Raw genomic sequence first — 19,548 nt, 5'->3', positions numbered from 1 at the left:
TACAATTTCACTCATTTCTAGTTGCAGATACAGTGTTGTTTTGCTTTTCCATAAACAAACATTTCTGGTGTTTGTGTCAAATGCAGGCAATTGTCAAGTTAATTGATCAAGGCCATTTTGTAACACTTAAGATACATGATTACATTTGAGAGGAAGTAGTTTTGTTTTGCACAAAATATACCAGGACAGTAGTATTTGCATTTATAGACCAATTTCCTGATTACTGCCACTGCATCACTTTGACTTTCCAGAGAGATGGCAAGGAATGAATATCGGACAAAAAAAGTTTTTTTATTGATGACACTCAAACTCATGCAGAAACTCAAACTGAAAATGCCTTTTTGAGGCAGATTTGTTTTACTGGTAAAGGAGATATATTACCAGCTGTAATACCAGAATCTGCACTGAAATTTGATTTTATGACTATTATATTTGAGAAATATAGAACACATTAAGAATTCCCTCCTTAAGTACAGTAATTAGAATACTACGATTTACATGGTAAATCCATTGTTAAATGCATCAATTTTTAAGGCCAAACGTAATTTCCAAGTGCAATCATATACTCTACTTACAAAATACAAGTATTAACATGTCGTCTTCTACTTAACATTAAGTAAAAAAAAAATATATAGTAAATCAAGATTAAATAAAAATACTTCTCCAACTATAACTATAAACCCACTTCAAGTCAAGCCAAGACAATGGAGGCCAGATTTCTGCAGCATAGGTGATTCAGTGAATAAACCCTGTAAAAGGAAAGTCACCCAACAGGTGGAAACATTCACCTGAGAGATGGAGGGAAACACGATGCAAAATTACGAAAAGTTCAACTGGAGCCAGAAACCCCACCCAAGTTCAGAGGAAGCAGGAGTCTGAAGTTAATTGAACCAAACTGAAAAAATAAATCAAACAAGTGTTCCAAAGTTTTCCTGAGAAGAACATGTGTATTATATATGGTACACGAAGGAATTATATACAGTAGTGTGGCCTCCTCTCTAAGTGGATAAAGCCTGGGGGCTGATCTTGCTCTCTGGTTTTGAGTCTGAGGGCAGCCAGAGCTTGGAGGCCCAGTCCAAGTTCCGGGAGAGCCACTTGCAGGCGGAAATGGAGTCCAGGGTGAACACCTGCTCCTGGTTCAGGTTGACTGTGGCATATTTGATCACCAGTTTGGGGTTTGCAGTTTGGGCTGCAGACAAGAGGCGGCTAATGGCCGCATGGCGGTCAGTCTCACTGACCAGTTCAGTGCCCCCTTTCCTGAAAGAAAGAAAAAACAATCAATAAATTACAGATGATAAAATGACAAGGTTCGAAATAACAGAAGTGCAGAACAATGCTCACCATTTTAACACAATCTGTAGAGCATGTGGGAAGAAACCAGGATTCTGAATGTCAGTGGCATTGGACACCATGAACATCTCGAGGGCAAGCGTCATCTCTACTTCACTCAGAGAGTGTGGGATGGGTAGGATTCGGCAGTACTTGTTCATCTGGGTCTGTGGGTAACATCCCACGGATAGTGCACCTGGGACCAGAGGACAAGAGCAAGCAAGAGCACTGAAAGAATGTATTTACTTTTTATGATAGCAATACATTCTTTACCATTCATTGGCACAGCTACTTCATATGAGTTTTTAATGTGATTGAGCACAACAAAATACCTGTACTTGGATTAATATACAGATAATTCAAGTAAGTTCAAATACCCAGTAAACAGAGTTGAACTTGTTCTTTTGTGATTCCAATGTTGAGAACAGGAACAACCCGTGTGTAGGGCATAGGGGTCTCCAAAACAAGGCAGGTTTTCCATGTAAATTAATATATAGGCAATAATGCTGGTGTGTACTCATATTTTTGCTCTTAAAACATGAAAGAAAGAGGTCATGATACAAGTGACAGCTTCATTCATTATTCACAGAAGAACTATAACTGACAAGCTTGACTGAGTGCAGCTCTGACTGGGAAGACTACACACCTACTCAATTGCTTTCGGTGCAGGAAGTGTTTACTGGTGGTACAACAAACTGCATCCCTTTGAAAGTGAAAATATCTTGGCCACCATAGCATCACCAACCCATCACGTTACATGTCTAAAACGTGGTATTCTGTACTGCAGTAACCATACTGTTATTTAAGCAACAAACGTGACATTTCCCACAAACAAAATCCAGAAAACCCACTCAGTTCCTTCCAACTGAACACTTTTTTTTTTTTTTTTAAGCTTAGCAGATACTTAAATGTTTCTTATTTTTCTTATGGTGTATCTTCTTACAAATGTTGAATAGAGAGGGTCAAGGGACCTGTGAACTTAATATCTTAAAGTAGGCTATACAGGTATCCTGATCATTACTATGAGCCCCCCAAACTGTTTCTCTTAAACCATTTGCAGCTGTCACTCATCACATTAGTCCATTAGTGTCTCTGGAGTTTTCTTTTTTCTTTTTTGGAAGATGGTCATTTATCTCCGCTCTAAAAAGCAGACACTTGGCACAGACCGGAGGGAATAAATGGGTGCTCAGTGAAGAAATGGTCAGTGCTCGCAGGGCATGACGCGGATCACGAGTCAAGGTTTTAACGGTCCAGGAAACTGAAAACTGTGAATTCTTTGCTGATGTGTTGTTTTAATACTTCGTCGAACTCACAAACTTGATAACCTGGTTCAAAAACTTAAAGAAGAATATAACCACAATTTGAATCGTCTGGACCATTAAGGCATGAAATGATTTCAACATACATGTAGCGAGCTTTGCAGAGTCATGGCAACTGCTGACCAAAGAAAAAGAGCTATGTCAGGCCTAAAATTAAGCAGCATGCATCAGGCTTGAAAAAAAAGGTGAAAGAGGGATTTCACAGGTGAAGGGTGCCGCAAGTAGGCTACTTACTTCTGTACAGAATGCGTGCCTTTTGCCAAGCATTCTGCTTTCCAAGCTTGTGTATGAGTAATTGCAGAACGCACATATCCACTTCAATCTTCTTTGTAAACATCAGTTCTGCTATGTTTGAAGCAACAGTCAAATTCGGTTTCTCTAAGCAGGCCTTGAGATGTAGGTGGAAGACGAGGTTGTACTGGGCGGGATCAACTGCATCATATGGAAAGGACAGGTATTTGTTACCATCAACCATAATTAGAGCCGCAGACTGACAGGACATAGCCTGCAGTCACATGACCTCAAATAGCAGTACATTGTAGACCAATAGTTAGTGGGCTTGCTGCTATCTTTCATATTTTTTTTATTATCTGCACTTTCCACCCAATTCTTCTAGCTCTAACTAGTCCTACAGTTTTTGCAATTCATTCAAACTGTTTACACCAAAATGACCGGCTAGTTCCAGACATTGTTGCTTGTATTCAGATTTTTTAAATATTCCACTTTTTGTGAGCAATTTTTTCCATAGGAAAGCATTGTTGAATGTTCAGATCCTAGAGTTTGGCACTTGGTTTTTCAGCATTTTTTTGCACTTTTCTAACTCGTCACAGCTCCTTCAATTTTGACTATTTCTAGACTTCTTTGACATCAAAACGTTCAGCTATTTGTCCACTCTCTCACTAAAAAACCTTCATCGACTCCTCCTTGCACTCGTACTCAAATATCTAAGCTTTTACCTTATCATTTTGCTACTATTGCACTTTTTCTGAGCTATGCGCCCTCATTGAAATGACTTTTATTACCAGACAAGTATTCTGGTAATAATTTTCAGGAAAGCAAGCCCACACAATTCCTTCAGGAATTGTAACCTTTCTAGTTCATGTTTAGTACTTAAGCGCATATCCTTTGCATGCAATGACTGCTTGACGGCTGTGACCCCATGTGAACTGTTTGATTACAACATTATGGAGGGCACTGAATGTTACATGGGGAATCTCCGCAAGTGCATTTTCTTTATCAAGAGAAATCATCCTTCCCAGTCTCCTGTATGCGCCCATTGGATTATTTTACAACATTGCTTGCTAATTAAATGCTCAAATCCAAGGCTAGACTGCCGTCAGGCTTAATATACTTGGCCACCTTTTATTGCATTACATGTACTCTATTGTATTGACAAGACAAAGTTAATTTTGTTGCCAACATTTTACTGCACAGCAACAGGTGTTAGCGTTAGATAAAACCTGCACTGCAACATCAGGTAGTACAGCATAGCTTCCCTGATTGGGCAAAGTTTGCCAGCCATGCCCAAGTAGTTAGCTGATTGGGCAAAGTTTGCCAGCCATGCCCAAGTAGTTAGCTTTATATGTCATACTTCAGAAATGAGAGATACCCAATTCATATCTAAACTTGAAAGAGCTGGACTTCACTCACTGAATGGCATTGTTGTAATATAGTTACAAAAAGGCATATGAAATAAATCCAGACATGGTGAATTTTGCCTCATAGTCATAGTTTAATTTGACATACAACCAATTTAGCACACCTGTCCCAATACTTTTGCATTCAACTGTGTGCATATGTATTTGTGTGTGTGTGTGGCTGCTCAGTTGGATTTGGGCCACCTGTGTGTCGCTGCATCGTTAGTTCATGCACAAGAAAAGTAACAAAAGGTCTACTTGATTCTAGGTGTGGCATTTGCATTTAGTAACTGTTGCTGTTCTCCCTCAACATGCCAATGATCTGTCAATCCCAGTAACACAGGCCATCAATGACGCTGAAAAATCAGAATACATCAGAGACATAGCCAAATATTGGGCGTGTCAAAATCAACTAGAGATTATAGAAGCAGGAATGCACAGGTGAGCTCAGCAATAGCAAACAACCTGGCAGCACACAGAAGACCACTGCACTGGATGACCAAATAACACTTTCACAATTGTGCAGAAAAACTATTTTTCTAATGTCAAACAGATCAAGAAAACTCTCCAGGATGAAGGCACAGATGTTTCAGAGACTGCCATAAAGACAAGACTACACCAGCATAACCTCAGAGGGTTCATCGCAAGATGCAAACCACTGGTAAACCTCCAGAAAAGAATGGCCAGATTAGAGTTAGCTAAGAAAGTACATAGGACTATTCTGGAACACAATCTTATGGACAGATGAGTATTAATCTGTACCCAAGTGATGGGAAGTAGAAAGTGTGGGGAATAATCTGAAACTAACAGCTCATTTTATGTGCTGTTAGTTACTGTTGCAACTGTTAATCCTCAGTTTAAGTGCTTAAGAATTGGTTGTTCAATCATGGCTGTGAATTATAGAACCACAGACATTGCTTTTACCCAAGTGGAAAATCGAACAACATATGAATATAATGTGATGAATCAGAGTCACTTCAAATCAAACGTCTGAAGAAAAAACCCCATCAGGGCTACTATTTCATGATCGGGCCTTACTGGAGGTCCTTCACAGAGGACTTCCCAATCCCCTCAGCAGTCAGATAGAAACTCTTCCCTCACCTTTAACATCCTGCACATCTGGCAAATTGGTCAGGATCTCTAGTGTCTCCTCAAACATGCTCTTCTGGGTGGCGCACTCCGCCAGGCGACACAGCACGCTGTGGCGGTGCACCACGTCCGCCTCTTCACACTGCCACAAGGGGGAGCTGAGGATCCACTCGTTATCTGAAAGACAAAGCGCCACGCTGCTTTCTCAATGCCATACAGTCACAGGAGTCCTGACCGACTGCAGCACTGACAGCATGGGGCTCTCTCAAAAGCTCAGAACCGGGTGACCCAATCACATCTTTATTAATCACGTTCTGCCCAAATCACCTCTAAACCAGCCCTGTACAAGAATTACCATCCAACTCGAAGAGCGTGCTCCCCACTGAGGTACACTTAACCTTCAAAAGGGAATTAAGGATCATTTAATAGGCAGAGGCTTGGCCCTGGAACAGTGGCAGGAATATGTGTGCATTTTACCTTTAAGCACACTGAGCGCGCTCTCCATGCTCTCACAGCCCAGAAGCACCTCAGCGGCTATGCTTATGACCCGGCACCGCGACACGCTGCCGTCTCCTGCAAACAGGCCCTTGAGCGTCGAGTAATTCACCTTCAAAGCATTGAGGGCGTCCAGCAGCTTCGTCCCCTGCGAGATACCTCATTAACACGGTGCCTTTACTATTCGCCAACTCCAACGCTCCCCGCCTTTCTATTTCCATCTCTACTCCTTCCTTCAACACTGAGCTGAACACTCATTCAAAAGTTACTGGTTACAGTGATGTCATCATTAGGTCTGCCTTGGGGTTGTGTGGTAAACAACATGAAGTGTCACAAAAGCTGAGTAAGCCGTCATCAAGGGCTAAGCCTTCCTAAAGCGCACTGTAAAGGTAATGCAGGTTGTGCTTTTTATCATTTGTAAAGCAATTAGGAGCCAATTGATTCACCTCACTCTAATCTGATCAGTTAAAAAACTGACCTCTCTATGTAATCATTTGCAATCTACCAATGTGAATGAGACTTATTCATTATGCATAGCTATTTCTGACAATGTGGCTAAAGAGGGTAAATAATCTCTCAAAACAGGAAAAGTGTAATTAAGACAAATTAACAACGTGTTAAAGCTATGGGATTGCAACTGCGGTTGGAACAAAAACCAGCATCCTCAGGACCGAGTTTGAAAACCACTGAGCAAGAAATCTTGATGAGCAGCTAATTAGTAGAATCGGGTGTGCTAAATTAGGGTTGAAATGGAAACCTACAGGATGGTAGATCTCCAGCAACAGCCCTGCTCTAAAGAGTTTTTGCTTAGTCACATGATCAGCTTTCGTTTCCAATTATGACAACGTAAATTTTGCCTTTTCAAACTAAACATTAATCAGCAAACATAGGGAGAGACTCCAGTTTGGACAAAGCAAAAGAATAAACCATTTCACTGAAGCTAACATTTCTACAATCAACACAGACACAATCTGTATCTAGTCTTTGTTACCTCTGTGCAACACAGTTCAATTGCTTTCCACTAACAGTTATACTTTTTTGTGAGGTTTGTGTTATATGTTCCCAGCTAGATCAGACTAGAAATGTGAGATGTTGGTCTCAGATAATTCCTCGTTCCTTTAATTTCTGATTGTTCTGTATTCTACTTTTCAATATTGTACTCTCCTCCAATGAATGTTTTGTCATAGATGTATTACATGTATTATTCAATGTCATTTTACAGTCTTCGTTACCTTTGTCCACTGCTGTGTTTGGTAATATCTCAACATCAAAGAAACACCGATGCGTCCAAGTAAGCTTTTGACCAAACCACCAACAGAAGCTCCTTGACAAACTAGAAAACCAAGAAGAAAAGTACAAAAAACAATTATTTCAACAAACCACGCTCTAACAATGAACAGCGGTGTGAATTTTAGTAGAGGTGTGCAGAAATCATAACAGAGTTGAATTTCTTTAATTTTCTATAGATTATCTTAACTCACCTGCTTCTACAAACTGACAGAAGGGAAGTGGGGAGGTGGGAGGCGTGTCTATGAGGAGCACCATGGCGATCCTCCCACAGAGATGGTTGAGTTCGTCCAGGCTGGGGTTGGACGTGCACACAGAGCAGAACACGCCCCCCAGCTTGGTCCAGTCCTGCTGCTCTTTACAGCACTGGAGAGACAGATCACAGAGTGAGAAGCAACAGACAGGACGTAACAATACGCATGGAAAAATCTCCAGTGACCGTAAACGCCATGAACCCTGTCAAACTGCCATGTCCATCAGCGCACAGTGTATGTTAGAAATCAGTACATGCCTGCAAAAATGAATCCGTACTTCAGTCTGTATTTCCAGTTGAGAGCTTCCGTCACTTGTTTGGCTGGCTAACTTCTGTAATGTTCATTTACAGCTGGACAGCTCAAATGAGGATATTTTTGTTGATTAAAGTGTACTGAGAACACCAATCGAAATTGCGGTAATACATGTAATTATTTATAATGCAAATGTGGTGGTTCAAAGTAGCTCACCATGCCAACTGTTAAGCAATATTGTTTTAAGTGGATATGCTTCACTGATAATTCATAACTTTATTTCCTGATGCAATACTGATATTCATTTTAGATCTGAATGTTAATGTATGTTTAGGAAAAGTTGCATACATGGCAGGTTAATCGATTTTCTTCATGTGACACGGGTCGAACGAACTGCTGTGGCTTTTCCAGTGTTAACTACTGGTAGCCTACTGCAGCTACCTTACAAATGCCACATTTCTAAATGAATCCTAGCTACGCCTATAGCTCATCGACTGAAAAACAAACTATTAGTAGGTCCATCATGTATACAATAACCCATTCAAAACATTTACCATAATCCATTAAAAAATATGACGCTGTCATTTATTTGGTAAAGGAAAAATGACTGAATCCACACATACTTTTTTCTTTGGGGTACAATGTATGTGTTTTTGCATGTATGCATGTGTATGCATGTCTCTCTCTAAATGTAATTATCTTATGGTTCATACATTTATATGTATTATCATTATCAGTTACTCATAACAGTACAAAAAATAAATTCTATCTTAACAAAAAATATTTTCAACGTACAAAAGTGCCAAGTTACTCACTCCTACAAAGCACTCCACATTATAGAGGGCACTGTATTTATATGCGTGTACATGTGTGTGCATACGAACACAAAAATGTAGTTGGGAAAAAGCTTGACTCTTACCTCCACCTCAGCAAGTGCCATAGCCAGATCTCCAACCTCTGGCGCCCAGGCTACAGACGACTCCCGAACTCTGAGAAAACACACAAATGTTTCTTTGTCATACCTGAATTACTCCACAATACTGTGTCACTTGCGCCCTTCAGCAGTTTTATAAACTTCAGATGTTCGCAGAAGAACGGGAGCACCTATATTTGATGTTCAGGAAGACTTCCATCTGGCTGCTGGGTGTTTTCAGGAGCTCCAGACGACCTTGCATGTACTCAAAGTTCTCAGTGGTGAACACCAGACCCGCTTCCACACACTGTGGAGCATAACAGCCACCAACATGGCACAAAAAGTGAGACAACTGTACCAGTGTGAATGTATTCATGCATAGGCAAGCAGAGAAAATCACTGTTGTAGCATAACACCATAACTATGTACTGAATGTTAGTTTAATCAGTTTCATTAATCTTTTTTATTGAATTATTTAAATGTCTTCTAGTCACAAAAAGGAATTGTTCACACGGTGAGAAAATATAGAATGAAAGGAGAAAGACATGTCAAGTGAGCATAACTCACCTTGGCTGCCACATCTATAAGGTCTGGGACTGCTATTCGAAGACCCCACACACTCACACGCTCGAACATCGCCGAGATGAACTCCACTGGTGGCTGCAGAGGAAGTGTCACAGTGTGAGTTATGTGACTCAAATGAACACAACAACATGTGAAACATGGCAAGCCAGAAGTTTAAGTGTGGTTTGTTTTGGGAAGAAAGCATGCAGATCATCTTACCAGTATCTTGTATGGAGTCATTACTCTAAGCACAGAAAGCAGGTCTTTCACAATGCCCTGATTGAACAAAGCTGACAGGAGTGATTTCAGCGTGCGCGTTTCAAAATGGACTCCAGGAGCACACTTCCGATAGTATCCAGTAAACACTGCAGCTGGAAGCAAAAGGAGGAAAATCCTGTGGCTGAATTTAATAAATACCACACCAATAAAAAACAAGGGTGTTACTCAGATGCTTCTACCTGCATCACTGTTTTTTCTGGCACTAACCAGCAACTATTCACAGTAAAGAATACCATGCAGAAACATTACATCTCACCACACACAGTCCTCTCCCAGTCCAGACACACTGTTGTGTTTCATATCTTTACAAAAAATCTAAGAGTAGATATCATGTGGATATCACATTTGGAAAAAACTCCAACACTTTAGGAGGAAGAAAATGGCTAAATTATGTAGTGAAAATCTAAAAGCATGAGGATTTACTGCACAAAAAAGAAGCTTCAAAACCTTGATAATGGGAAATGGGGATGAGTAATATTAATGAGGCCAAAGTCAAACACTGTCTATTAAAAGGTGTCAAAAAGCCCACCACAATTAGGGGTTTCATCTATTGGGTTTGCCTCCGTCCTCTGCAACATAAAATAACCACTAAATATTGGTTTTGTCGTTTTTAACAGTTAGTTATTTCTTAAGGTTTCACTGAATTGGTTTTATTAAAACGGAAATCAGTTTTAATCATGAGAAAGACATTTTCTGGGGAACATGGAAGGTCCAAGTTATACACAGAGCAGACACTAGCCCCTGATGTTTTCTCAGAATCCTGGGTTGCCCACTCGTCAGTGATAAGCACAAAGACTCTGCGGGTTAGCTACTGTGTGCTCTTTACCTGCCCGGAGTAAATGAGAGGATTTCCCACTGAGGAGCTTTTGCACAGCAGCCATGCAGAACTGAAAACACAAGACAAAAGCATCATGGGAAGTATCAAGAAAGATAAGGAAGCCTAAGCTTTTCATGATGACTAGAACACAAGGACATAAAAATTAAGTAGCACATGAATGTGATACATTCAGTGATTTATTTATTTGTGATTATTTTCCTTTTAACCAATTGTGTAGTAAGGCCCATGAGTCTTGGGAAGAGAAGGTTGTTATATGACAATCTACAACTCTAGCCCTACCTTCTCATCGCCCTCTACAGGTAGGTGCAGGAACCAACACGCATTCCTGTAACAGGTGTACTGTTCACTGAAGTAAAATTTACAGTACATCTCACTACCCTCACTCAGGTCACTGAACTGTAAAGAAAACAAAAAGAAAAAAAGCCATGTGAGCACAAGAAACCAGCAGGCCACAGAAAACTGCACTGTGGCACTATTTGTTGGGTCATTGATTGGACTCCAGCTAACGATAGAATGAACTCACTGATCCAGCTGTCCAAGCAGCACTCTGAGCACTCAGATCCTTAATCACGTTAGTCTGGACAGGGTCACCATCCAAACCTAAGACAGACCACACAGAGTAATGCAAAGGTTTATTTTACTTGAAACATAGGCTACTTAGTAGTCCCTTTAATTCTCGCCAGATAATCAGATGCATAAATTATGGAAGCAAATAAAATGAAGTCCAGGATGTATTAACAGACTGCTAGACATCTCTGGAACTATTCCACATTCATACAAGGGACCTTGGCAGGATCAAATCATGAACTTTTTTGTGACAAAAGGCGTGGGAGTGTTCTCTCTCACCAGCATCCCATACATCATCACTGGTGCATGCACTGGCCTTTCCTGAGTTCAACCTGGCACCTCCCTGGAAACTACAACAGAAATGGCCGATATCCTTACCCGTGACTGCACATGAAGAACTACAGGTGAAATAAAACACAGCAATGACAGGCCTTTTTGCATGTTATTTACCTGGTCTTAAAATCAGGCCAGAGCCATTCACAGACACTGCTCTGTGTACTGTCAGTGGTGCCCTGTTACGTGGAAATAAATAAGGCAACATTTCCGTTAAGTGAGCTTCGTGTAAAACTGGATTTTTTTTTTTTTACTGCATTATCAAAAGCCTATACAGAGTAAAAAAACATACACTATATGACCAAAAGTGTCTGGACACCCTTTGGTCTGGGGCTGTTATTCATAGTTTGGGCTAGGCCCCTTAGTTCCAGTGACGGAAACTCTTAATGCAACAGCAAACAATCACATTCTAGACGATTCCGTGCTTCCCCAACAGTTTGGGGAAGGCCCTTTCTTGTTTCAGAATGACAATGCTCCCAGGCACACAGTGAGGTCCATGGAAATGGATCAATTGGAAAGCCAACAGCGAGCCAGGCCTAATCGTCCAATCAGTGCCCAACCTCATTAATGCTTTTCTGACTAAATGAAAGCAAATCCCTGCAGCAATGCTCCAACATCAATTACAAAGCCTTCCCAGAAGAGTGGACATTACATTAAATTTTTCTGGCAGACACGTTTATCCAAAGCAATGTACAAAAATGGAGTGGAGGTTGTTATAGCAGCAAAGAGTGGGCCGACTCCATATTAATGCACATAAATGCACAATTTTGGATGAAATGTTGGATGTCAGGTGTCCACATACTTTTGGCCATGTACTGCATGTACAAATTTTGTCATACTGATAAATATCAGGCCACTCTTGCACTGGGGGTGTGACTTCACTAAGATTTGGTGATTTAGCTGGACACACCACATGGCAGCTTCTACTGTATATAGGCCTAAGATGTGGCTCTAACATGATCAACAAGGAAGCACACATTTCAAATATCACAGGCTTCTAGTGAACACAAACAGGTATGTTAATTCATACAAAGTACTTTGAACAAACATAAACCTCTATGTTTGAACACCCGGAAAAAACCAACCACATTTTACTTCATGTCACACATTAAACAAAAGCTTTAACCTTAAATAGTTAACGTTAAAATGTAATTCATGAGGGCTGACGATTCATTTGAAAGATGTGAGAATATTTGAGAAAACACACCTTCTGTACAGGAAGACTGCTTTCTGTGTGAAATCCTCCCCCTGCTAGGCCATTTAACATAGGTAGCTCACCATTAGAATATCCATCTGAAGAATCATAGCAATAAAAGCTGAAAGCAATACTTATGATAGCTTGTATTGCAAAAGATGAGAAAAGTTAGCATATGATTTGCATAACACCACACCAAATCTGGCAGTTCCTACGAGGATCCAAATTCTTAAATATCGTTACATACATATAGGCCTATAGCATTAATAATGGGGCACACAGGTATCAGTGCAGAAGTACGTCTGAGGTGTCAGTGCAGGCATATCCTACCTATTTCAATAGGCAAGATGCTTCTACAAACTCTTTTCCTGGAATCTTGCTGCCCAAGGTCATCGCTTCCAGTTGCACTTCATACAGTAAGGATGGATAAGGCAGGAAACATCAATCCATCACAGAACCTCTGAATAGGATTCAACAGAAAACTGAAAAAACAGTAAATTAAAAAAAAAAAGCAGTATACCTTAGTTGAGCATCCTCCCAAGTGATCTTGTGGTTGTTCTTCACAACATATGTCTTCGCTGGATGGATGACCTTAGACGCCAGAGGGGTTTCACTTTTCACGACTGGCACCACTTCAGGAACATTTCCAAACAGCTCCGGGTCATCCTGAATTACATCCAGGACAATGGCATCCTGCTCATAGGCCTTCAGCAAGTCAACTGTCCCCCCAGATGGCCCCTCCTCAACAGGGGCGGAACATCGGTAGGATTGTCCCGTGTCCCGGATCTCGCACATGATCTCGCCACAGGGCGCAAGCACCTCATTCATCAGGTCATCATCAGAGGACATGCTGCTGGCGTCATCCCCAGAGGATCCCTGCGCAAGGGCTGTGCTAACCTCCAGACGAGCCCTCAAATTTTGCGCCTGGCTCACACAAGGGGGATGTTCTCCCTGAGCTAGACCAGAAGGCATGATGTACCTTTTCCAGGTGGAACTGAAGTGAGGAGACTTCGTGGTGCCATTGAGGGGGTCGCAAGGGGCTGGAAAGTTAAGGCCATTAGGACTTTTAGCCTGATTCACAGACTTGCTGGACGGCTTTGGGGGAGGCTTGGTCTGCAGCAACTTCTGCCTACGCAAATGATCAGATTCACATACCTGTGGCTCCAAGTTCGCCTCCCTACAAGTACCTTGTTCCTGTACAAACTTGGACGAATAATCTGTGGCAGAACTGCATGATTTTGGATCTTGCTGGAGCTCCACAACCTCAGCAGACTGCCCACTGTGCTGTAACACTAACGTGATTTGGGCTGACACACCAGACCCATTAACAAGGCTTAAGGATTCTGAGACACAGTGTTTTTCAGAGATGCTTCCATTTGTTTCAGATGCCCTCAAGTGTTCTGAGCCATCTCGAAAGTCACTGGCTTCACCCTGTAATGGTGAAGAGTCCGCCGCTTCGCAAGAATGGGATGCATTTTGGCTACCAGGAGTGTCAGTGACAGAAGAGTTATAGAGAGGTGAAGCACTAAGAGTCACTAAAGATGCTGTGTTTGTGGATGATGGCACTGATACAGATAGACTAGTTACACTCATATTCCAACCATTTGTAGAGGACAATCGTTCCCTAAAAGGCCAGGAGATGTAGACCCGGGCGCAGGATGGGCGAGCCCATACCTGTGAAGGGGTTGTCCTCTGACAGGAGGAAAAGTTGGGCCTTTCATTCTCATCTTCTGTTTCCCCATCCACAGAGTCATCTGTACAAGACTCTCCAGGGTGCCCGCTTTCCTCTGCCCCCACCATGACTATACGGCTTACTACAGGAGATATGTTACCCTGGACTGCATCTTTATGCTTACAATTTTCTGATTTATGTCCTGGGCCAGTAGAACAGTGTAGCATGGTGTTGGACAAGGGTCTCTTCTCATGAGAGGTTGATGCAGTTGTTGAACATCCCATTTGAATAGCAGTATCAGGTTCCCTGAAAATCTCTGAATCGTGAGGTGTACTGCCGATTATTTCAGTTGATAATCTCATTCTCTTTCCCGGCTGTGTCTCAATAGCATGACTCTGATTGTCAACAATCTCTGCTAAACCCACTATTGGAAAAGCTCCATTTACCACTTTGGGTGCGTTCTTAGCACTCTGACCAATCATGTGAGCAGTGTACTGATTACTGATTTCCTGTGATTGTCTTGCCTCTCCACTGGTGCATGGTCCATCTTGGTTATCTAAATGGATCAGATCCCCATGATCTCTCTTAAAACATCTAATGGGCTTTTGTTTCAGTTCCTCGTTTATGACATACGTTGAATCTAATTGATCAGCAAGAACTTTTGACACTTTCAAAATGTCACATAGGTTCACAAATGGATTATATCCCACACCAGGCTCCCATTTTTTTAATCCCTGCTCAATGGGATTTTTAGCTGGGGTTTTGCTTGGCTTGTGAGATTGTACTTTGGCCGCACTGTAAATCCGTGGGGGAAGATACTTGAAATCACAACATGTTGTACAGCATGGGCTTTTAATTAACCTTTTGTTATTATTCTCACCAGAATGGTCACACAAGATCTGATGTGAATTTGGGCGAAATGCTGAATTCCCTTCAGTATCTGAAAAAACAAAAAAACAAATATACTCAATTGAGTCATATATTACTTCAGCCAGACATGTCCTGCATAAGAATTGTGCATCAACAGGCCTGCATGTTTGTGTTGGCTGCTGAAGATGACATTTTTACAAGTATATCAAGTATTAAATATACAATTTTGAGATGATACACCTCAGTGCAGCTAGTTAACTGAATAATGTGAACTGAAGAGAAATTGTAATTCACCGAGCATGAAAAAATTGTGAACATTTCTACAGAAAAACATGACAAAACTAACTAGCTAATGCCAAAGACTTTAGTCAGAATTTGAAAATATGAACAATGAGCAGCTATCTCAGGTCCATTCTATTCAAGTTAGTTAGCAGTAGCAAACACCAACGTGGGTAGCTCCAATTCCTACTATAAGCTAAGGCCTCATTTTTCATAGCTAGCTAAATTACAAGCTGCCTAACTGGCAAGGACAACTACCTAGTTTGCAAGCTACCTTCTTAACAAGACTAATACACACTTGTGTTATTTTTACTGAAAGTGGTATCTGAAAAGCATCTTTATTGATTATAAACTTATTTTAAATAATTATTGTAGGACATTACAATTCATTAGATAGCGATGAGGATGGAAATAAAAGCATCTGGACGCCGTGCAACACTAGATAGTTTGAGAATAGCATAGAACATAACGTTTGCTAGCTAACAGTTTACATACAGTGTAAATCATTGACCTTGGGGCATGACACAATGATAAATCATTCCAATGGCTGAGTGAAAAATAAAATATGCTTTAATGTTAGCTAGCTCACTTATGTTCAAAAACGTCTTACTTGGTTTCTTGGCAGGCACTTTGTAATTCCAGTTTTCAGTAACACGACCACTTTTCCTTCTCCTCAGCGTCATGTAATGCGTAGACTTAGCATCCGTCTTAGCTGTCCCTACCACATGTCGTGACGATCGGACCTGCGCGATCTTACCACTGTGACAACCTTTCTTCGTCCGTTGCCTGACGCACAAACAAAGTATGTCCTGTGCCTTTCCCTTTTTAACAGAAGAAGCGGTTTGACGTCGCTTATTGACAGCCCGAGATTTTGATGAGCCATCCGCCACTAAACAGGACGGACGTTGTGTCGTCGTGTTCATATACGCAGTACCATTGTTATGGACTTTCCTGTGTCTTTTTCTTTGAAATGTTAGTCTCTTTGATTGCCTATTTTTTGCTTTCACGCCCGTGCCCCTAATCGATTGTGTATGTTCGGCTCTTACTAGAGATGCTTTGCCTACACGTCGCTTTTCCTTTCTGTTGCCTCGAGTATTCCCATATCCAACATAAACGTTGCCAGTCTTAAATTTTGCTCTGGTCTGGATCGAATGTTCTTTTTTGGATACCCCTATTTTATCTGAGTCTTTCCCAAAAATGCACAAAGCAAGTCTACAACAAACCTGTTTTCTGTGTCTCTTCACTCTCTCGCTCTTCATTTTTTCCAACTGACAAGCTTTGAAAGACGTTTTCCCCGATGAAGATTTACTTCTTGTGTTAGGCCCCCCAGCGCGTTCATGTATGTCCCCGAAACCAGAGGTGCTCTTGCCTGGATCTGCCCCTCTCCTTCTCAGCTCACATGGTAAATTAGGATCTAATGGCTGTTCTGTACCTTTGCTGAGTCCCTCGGCTTGATTTGACGTCTCTTTATCCTCTTCGGGTGCTTGCTGTAATTCTACTTTGGTGGATTTTGGGGGCGATGCATTCACTTTGTTTAATTCTGAAAACGTAGGAGATATTTGCCTCTCACCGTCAACTTGAATATTTATACTGGACAGTTCAAACCCATTAGTTTTTTCTTCGGTTGACTGCTTCTTATAGTCATTTGGAATATTTATACTGGACAGTTCCAGAACATTTGTATTTTCTCCGATTGACTCCGGGATTGTATTCTCTACGCTTGTGTTTAAAGTAAGATTGTCTGGAGTTCTTTGGGTTGCAGTTTTAGCCAGATTTGTACCCCCAAACGACCGTCTCTTCTTAGGCAATGCGGTGCTGTCTTTCCGAATGGTGGTTCGGTTTAATTTGACTCTACCAGAAGAGGACGACTGAATCATTTTCACGATTAAAACGTTTAAAACCTACTGACTGGCGAAGAAAAATAAGGTTAACTTGAGTAACTGCCTGGCTAATAAGCTAACCACAACGGATCTATCTTTGCTATTAAAAGTAACCACAGTTTCGAGCAAGCTTAAGTTATTCGTTGTTTCAATATTTTCCAATGCCAATCATTAGTATGCTAACGTTACCCATCTTTCGCCTGCAACAGTGGAATTAGAATGAAAAAAAAAGAAAAACACAGAAAAGAGTGTCGACTTTTAGATCGGCATTTGCTGTAACTACGTTCTTATAGTTATGCAAAGTTACTTGCTTAACTAGCGATATGAAATAACTTCTTTACGTTAGTTCAACAAAAGCAAGAAATACTGGAGCTCGATAAATATATTAGGTACGCCTAGTTTAAAGTGCTTTAAATGTTGCCCTACTATGGCTAATCGCTAGCTGTACCCTACTGAAAAAAAAAAAAAACTTTGTGAATGGTTTTCGCCCAATTGGCTTATACTCGTAAACGTCCACGTCTGGCTTGTTACCGAATGTAAACACTACTAAAATTTTCAGACCTCCATCTACTCCAGCCCCACGTTAATTTGCCATTTCCCTTGACTCATCAAGTGGAAGATGACATCATTATTAGTAGTCTCTAGGTTTGGTCAGGTAAGGTCAGACCATCAGACACTCATCAAGGCAAACGGCCATATTGGGCTAATCTGTAAAGTGCAACTGCTTGCTCAGTAGTGCAGTCAAGCTAGTAGAGTTATCACGACTATGTCTGATTGATGGACTTCATCCAAATATTAATTAGTTTTTTGTAAAATTGGCTTCATCATTAACGTTGGTATGTTAAGTTTTATTTGAATGGGTGGTTTTGTCCTAAGAGGACGGTTTGCTAGTAGGCTACAGCAGTCACTAGATGGCAGCAAATGAACTAACCAATAAAATAAGTGAGACCTATGAACGACATGATAATACTTTTTTTTGACCAGCGTTCCAGGGGTAGAAAATACGAGGCCATCGTGCAATTCATTATTTAATAAATACACTTAATTAGTCCTGCATATTGAACATGGAACTCAGCTTGTTATTCTGACATTAGTTTGATTCATAGTTGGAGCCTATGGGTGGAGCCATAGACTGTATAAAGTACATGCCACTGTACCCTTGAACAAAGTAGCCTACTTACGTTACATTGCCGCTTCAGTAAATATCCAAATGCGTTGTAAAGAATGTGAGCTGTGTAAGAAATTCTGGTTAAGAGTGTCCATTAATATATTTATTATTTTAAAATAAAAATGTAAAAGATGATTGTTTAAAGCCAATACAATAATCTCTTTTACAAAATATACAGAAAACATGATTTTAAATATCTTGTTTTGTGATCGCTGTTGTACTGCCACCTGAATTGTTTCACTCCAAAACCGAATGCTAGGCAGGTACGACGCCTCGTCCACAGGTACGTTTTCACACCATCCCCTGCATGTTTCTTCTGTTTCTCTCCGTTTATAATTCCAATTGGATCGTGTTTGTTTTTTGTTGTAGAAGTTGAATCAGCTTTAGACCAACAATACTGGACAGGGGGCAGTAACGTTCTTTCATATGAAGTGTGTTAGACATGCCACCACTTTATTCACCCCATTATTCACACATTTTGTAATTTGGCTGCTTTTATGTTCACAGACAGCATGGTGTTATTGTTCTGATGTGCATTTGTGTAGGTATTAGGATCTGACAGTGTTCAGATCAATTTTGTAATGCTGGTTTATTTTGTTTTTTGTTTGTTTGTTTGTTTGTTGTTTAATTTATTTGTTTTAGGTGCATATCTTCCTTTAATTTGTGAAACATTTTTTTAAAAATGGGAAGTACTTTGTGTGCAAGCTTGCTTCTGTAAGCAAAATATAAATTCAGTAAAAATAAAGATATGGATTTCATTTAAGCAGACATGGTGGATGCAGGTTTTTTTTTTTTTTTGTCCAGCAAGGTGGTACTTATTACATACAGAAGTGACAGATATGTTTAAACGTTGCATTACAGGTATAAACATGTCACTAGTACTGTTCTCTATGAAGTTCCTTTCTGGAATCTGTAAAAAAAATTTTTTTTAAATGGTCCTTTCAAGTGACCTTTCATTCACCTTCACCATCTCCAGTAATTTGCTGAAATAATTCTTAACATATTTATGAAAAGAGATGGCAGCTATTATTGGAGCTATTGTTATCCCATGTTTGTAAAAGTAAAAGTACATCTTTTTTAAATGCTCTTTTTATTCCTATAAAAACCTGGAAGTCACATTGGTTGGCCAGAAGGGGGTGAGAAGGGAAGAAGCCATCTTTTAAGGCAAGGTACTAACTGACCATGGTCATTAAAGCTGTCATGATACCTCTTGCAAAGAATTTGGGGTCCCAGCTGTCCTGGAAAAAATCCAAACCCGATCATCTAATCACCTTCAGTTTAACTGGCATAGTAATTCTCTGCCTGTTTACCTTAGTTTTACCACAAAA

At 40.6% G+C, this 19,548-nt stretch overlaps 1 protein-coding gene across 4 annotated transcripts; it reads right to left on the bottom strand.

Annotated features, from left to right (window-relative positions):
- Positions 1 to 270: 270 nt before the first annotated feature.
- On the bottom strand, positions 271 to 17,686 carry topaz1 (testis and ovary specific TOPAZ 1). 4 transcript variants are annotated; one of them, XM_064345414.1, is made up of 20 exons: positions 15,783 to 17,686; positions 12,872 to 14,963; positions 12,682 to 12,758; positions 12,364 to 12,407; positions 11,274 to 11,335; positions 11,103 to 11,173; positions 10,780 to 10,856; positions 10,536 to 10,652; positions 10,245 to 10,305; positions 9,359 to 9,510; positions 9,143 to 9,235; positions 8,767 to 8,882; positions 8,582 to 8,651; positions 7,351 to 7,522; positions 7,102 to 7,202; positions 5,852 to 6,017; positions 5,387 to 5,551; positions 2,883 to 3,080; positions 1,342 to 1,525; positions 271 to 1,257 (listed from the first exon to the last, which is right to left on the bottom strand). In XM_064345414.1, the coding sequence occupies exons 1-20, from the start codon at positions 17,047 to 17,049 to the stop codon at positions 999 to 1,001; spliced, it is 5,544 nt and encodes a 1,847-aa protein (XP_064201484.1). In that variant the 5' UTR covers positions 17,050 to 17,686; the 3' UTR covers positions 271 to 998. The 4 variants fall into 4 exon arrangements, with proteins under 4 accessions (XP_064201484.1, XP_064201475.1, XP_064201502.1 ...); XM_064345405.1 differs by having other exon boundaries at positions 12,364 to 12,449; positions 15,783 to 17,684; XM_064345432.1 differs by having other exon boundaries at positions 12,364 to 12,449; positions 16,396 to 17,684.
- Between the last annotated feature and the right edge of the window lie 1,862 nt (positions 17,687 to 19,548).

The sequence above is a fragment of the Anguilla rostrata genome, chromosome 1 (assembly GCF_018555375.3).
Source record: "Anguilla rostrata isolate EN2019 chromosome 1, ASM1855537v3, whole genome shotgun sequence".
Lineage (NCBI taxonomy): Eukaryota > Metazoa > Chordata > Actinopteri > Anguilliformes > Anguillidae > Anguilla > Anguilla rostrata.
The sequence above is the reverse complement of the archived record's forward strand: the minus strand, read 5'-3'. Positions and strand labels throughout refer to the sequence as shown.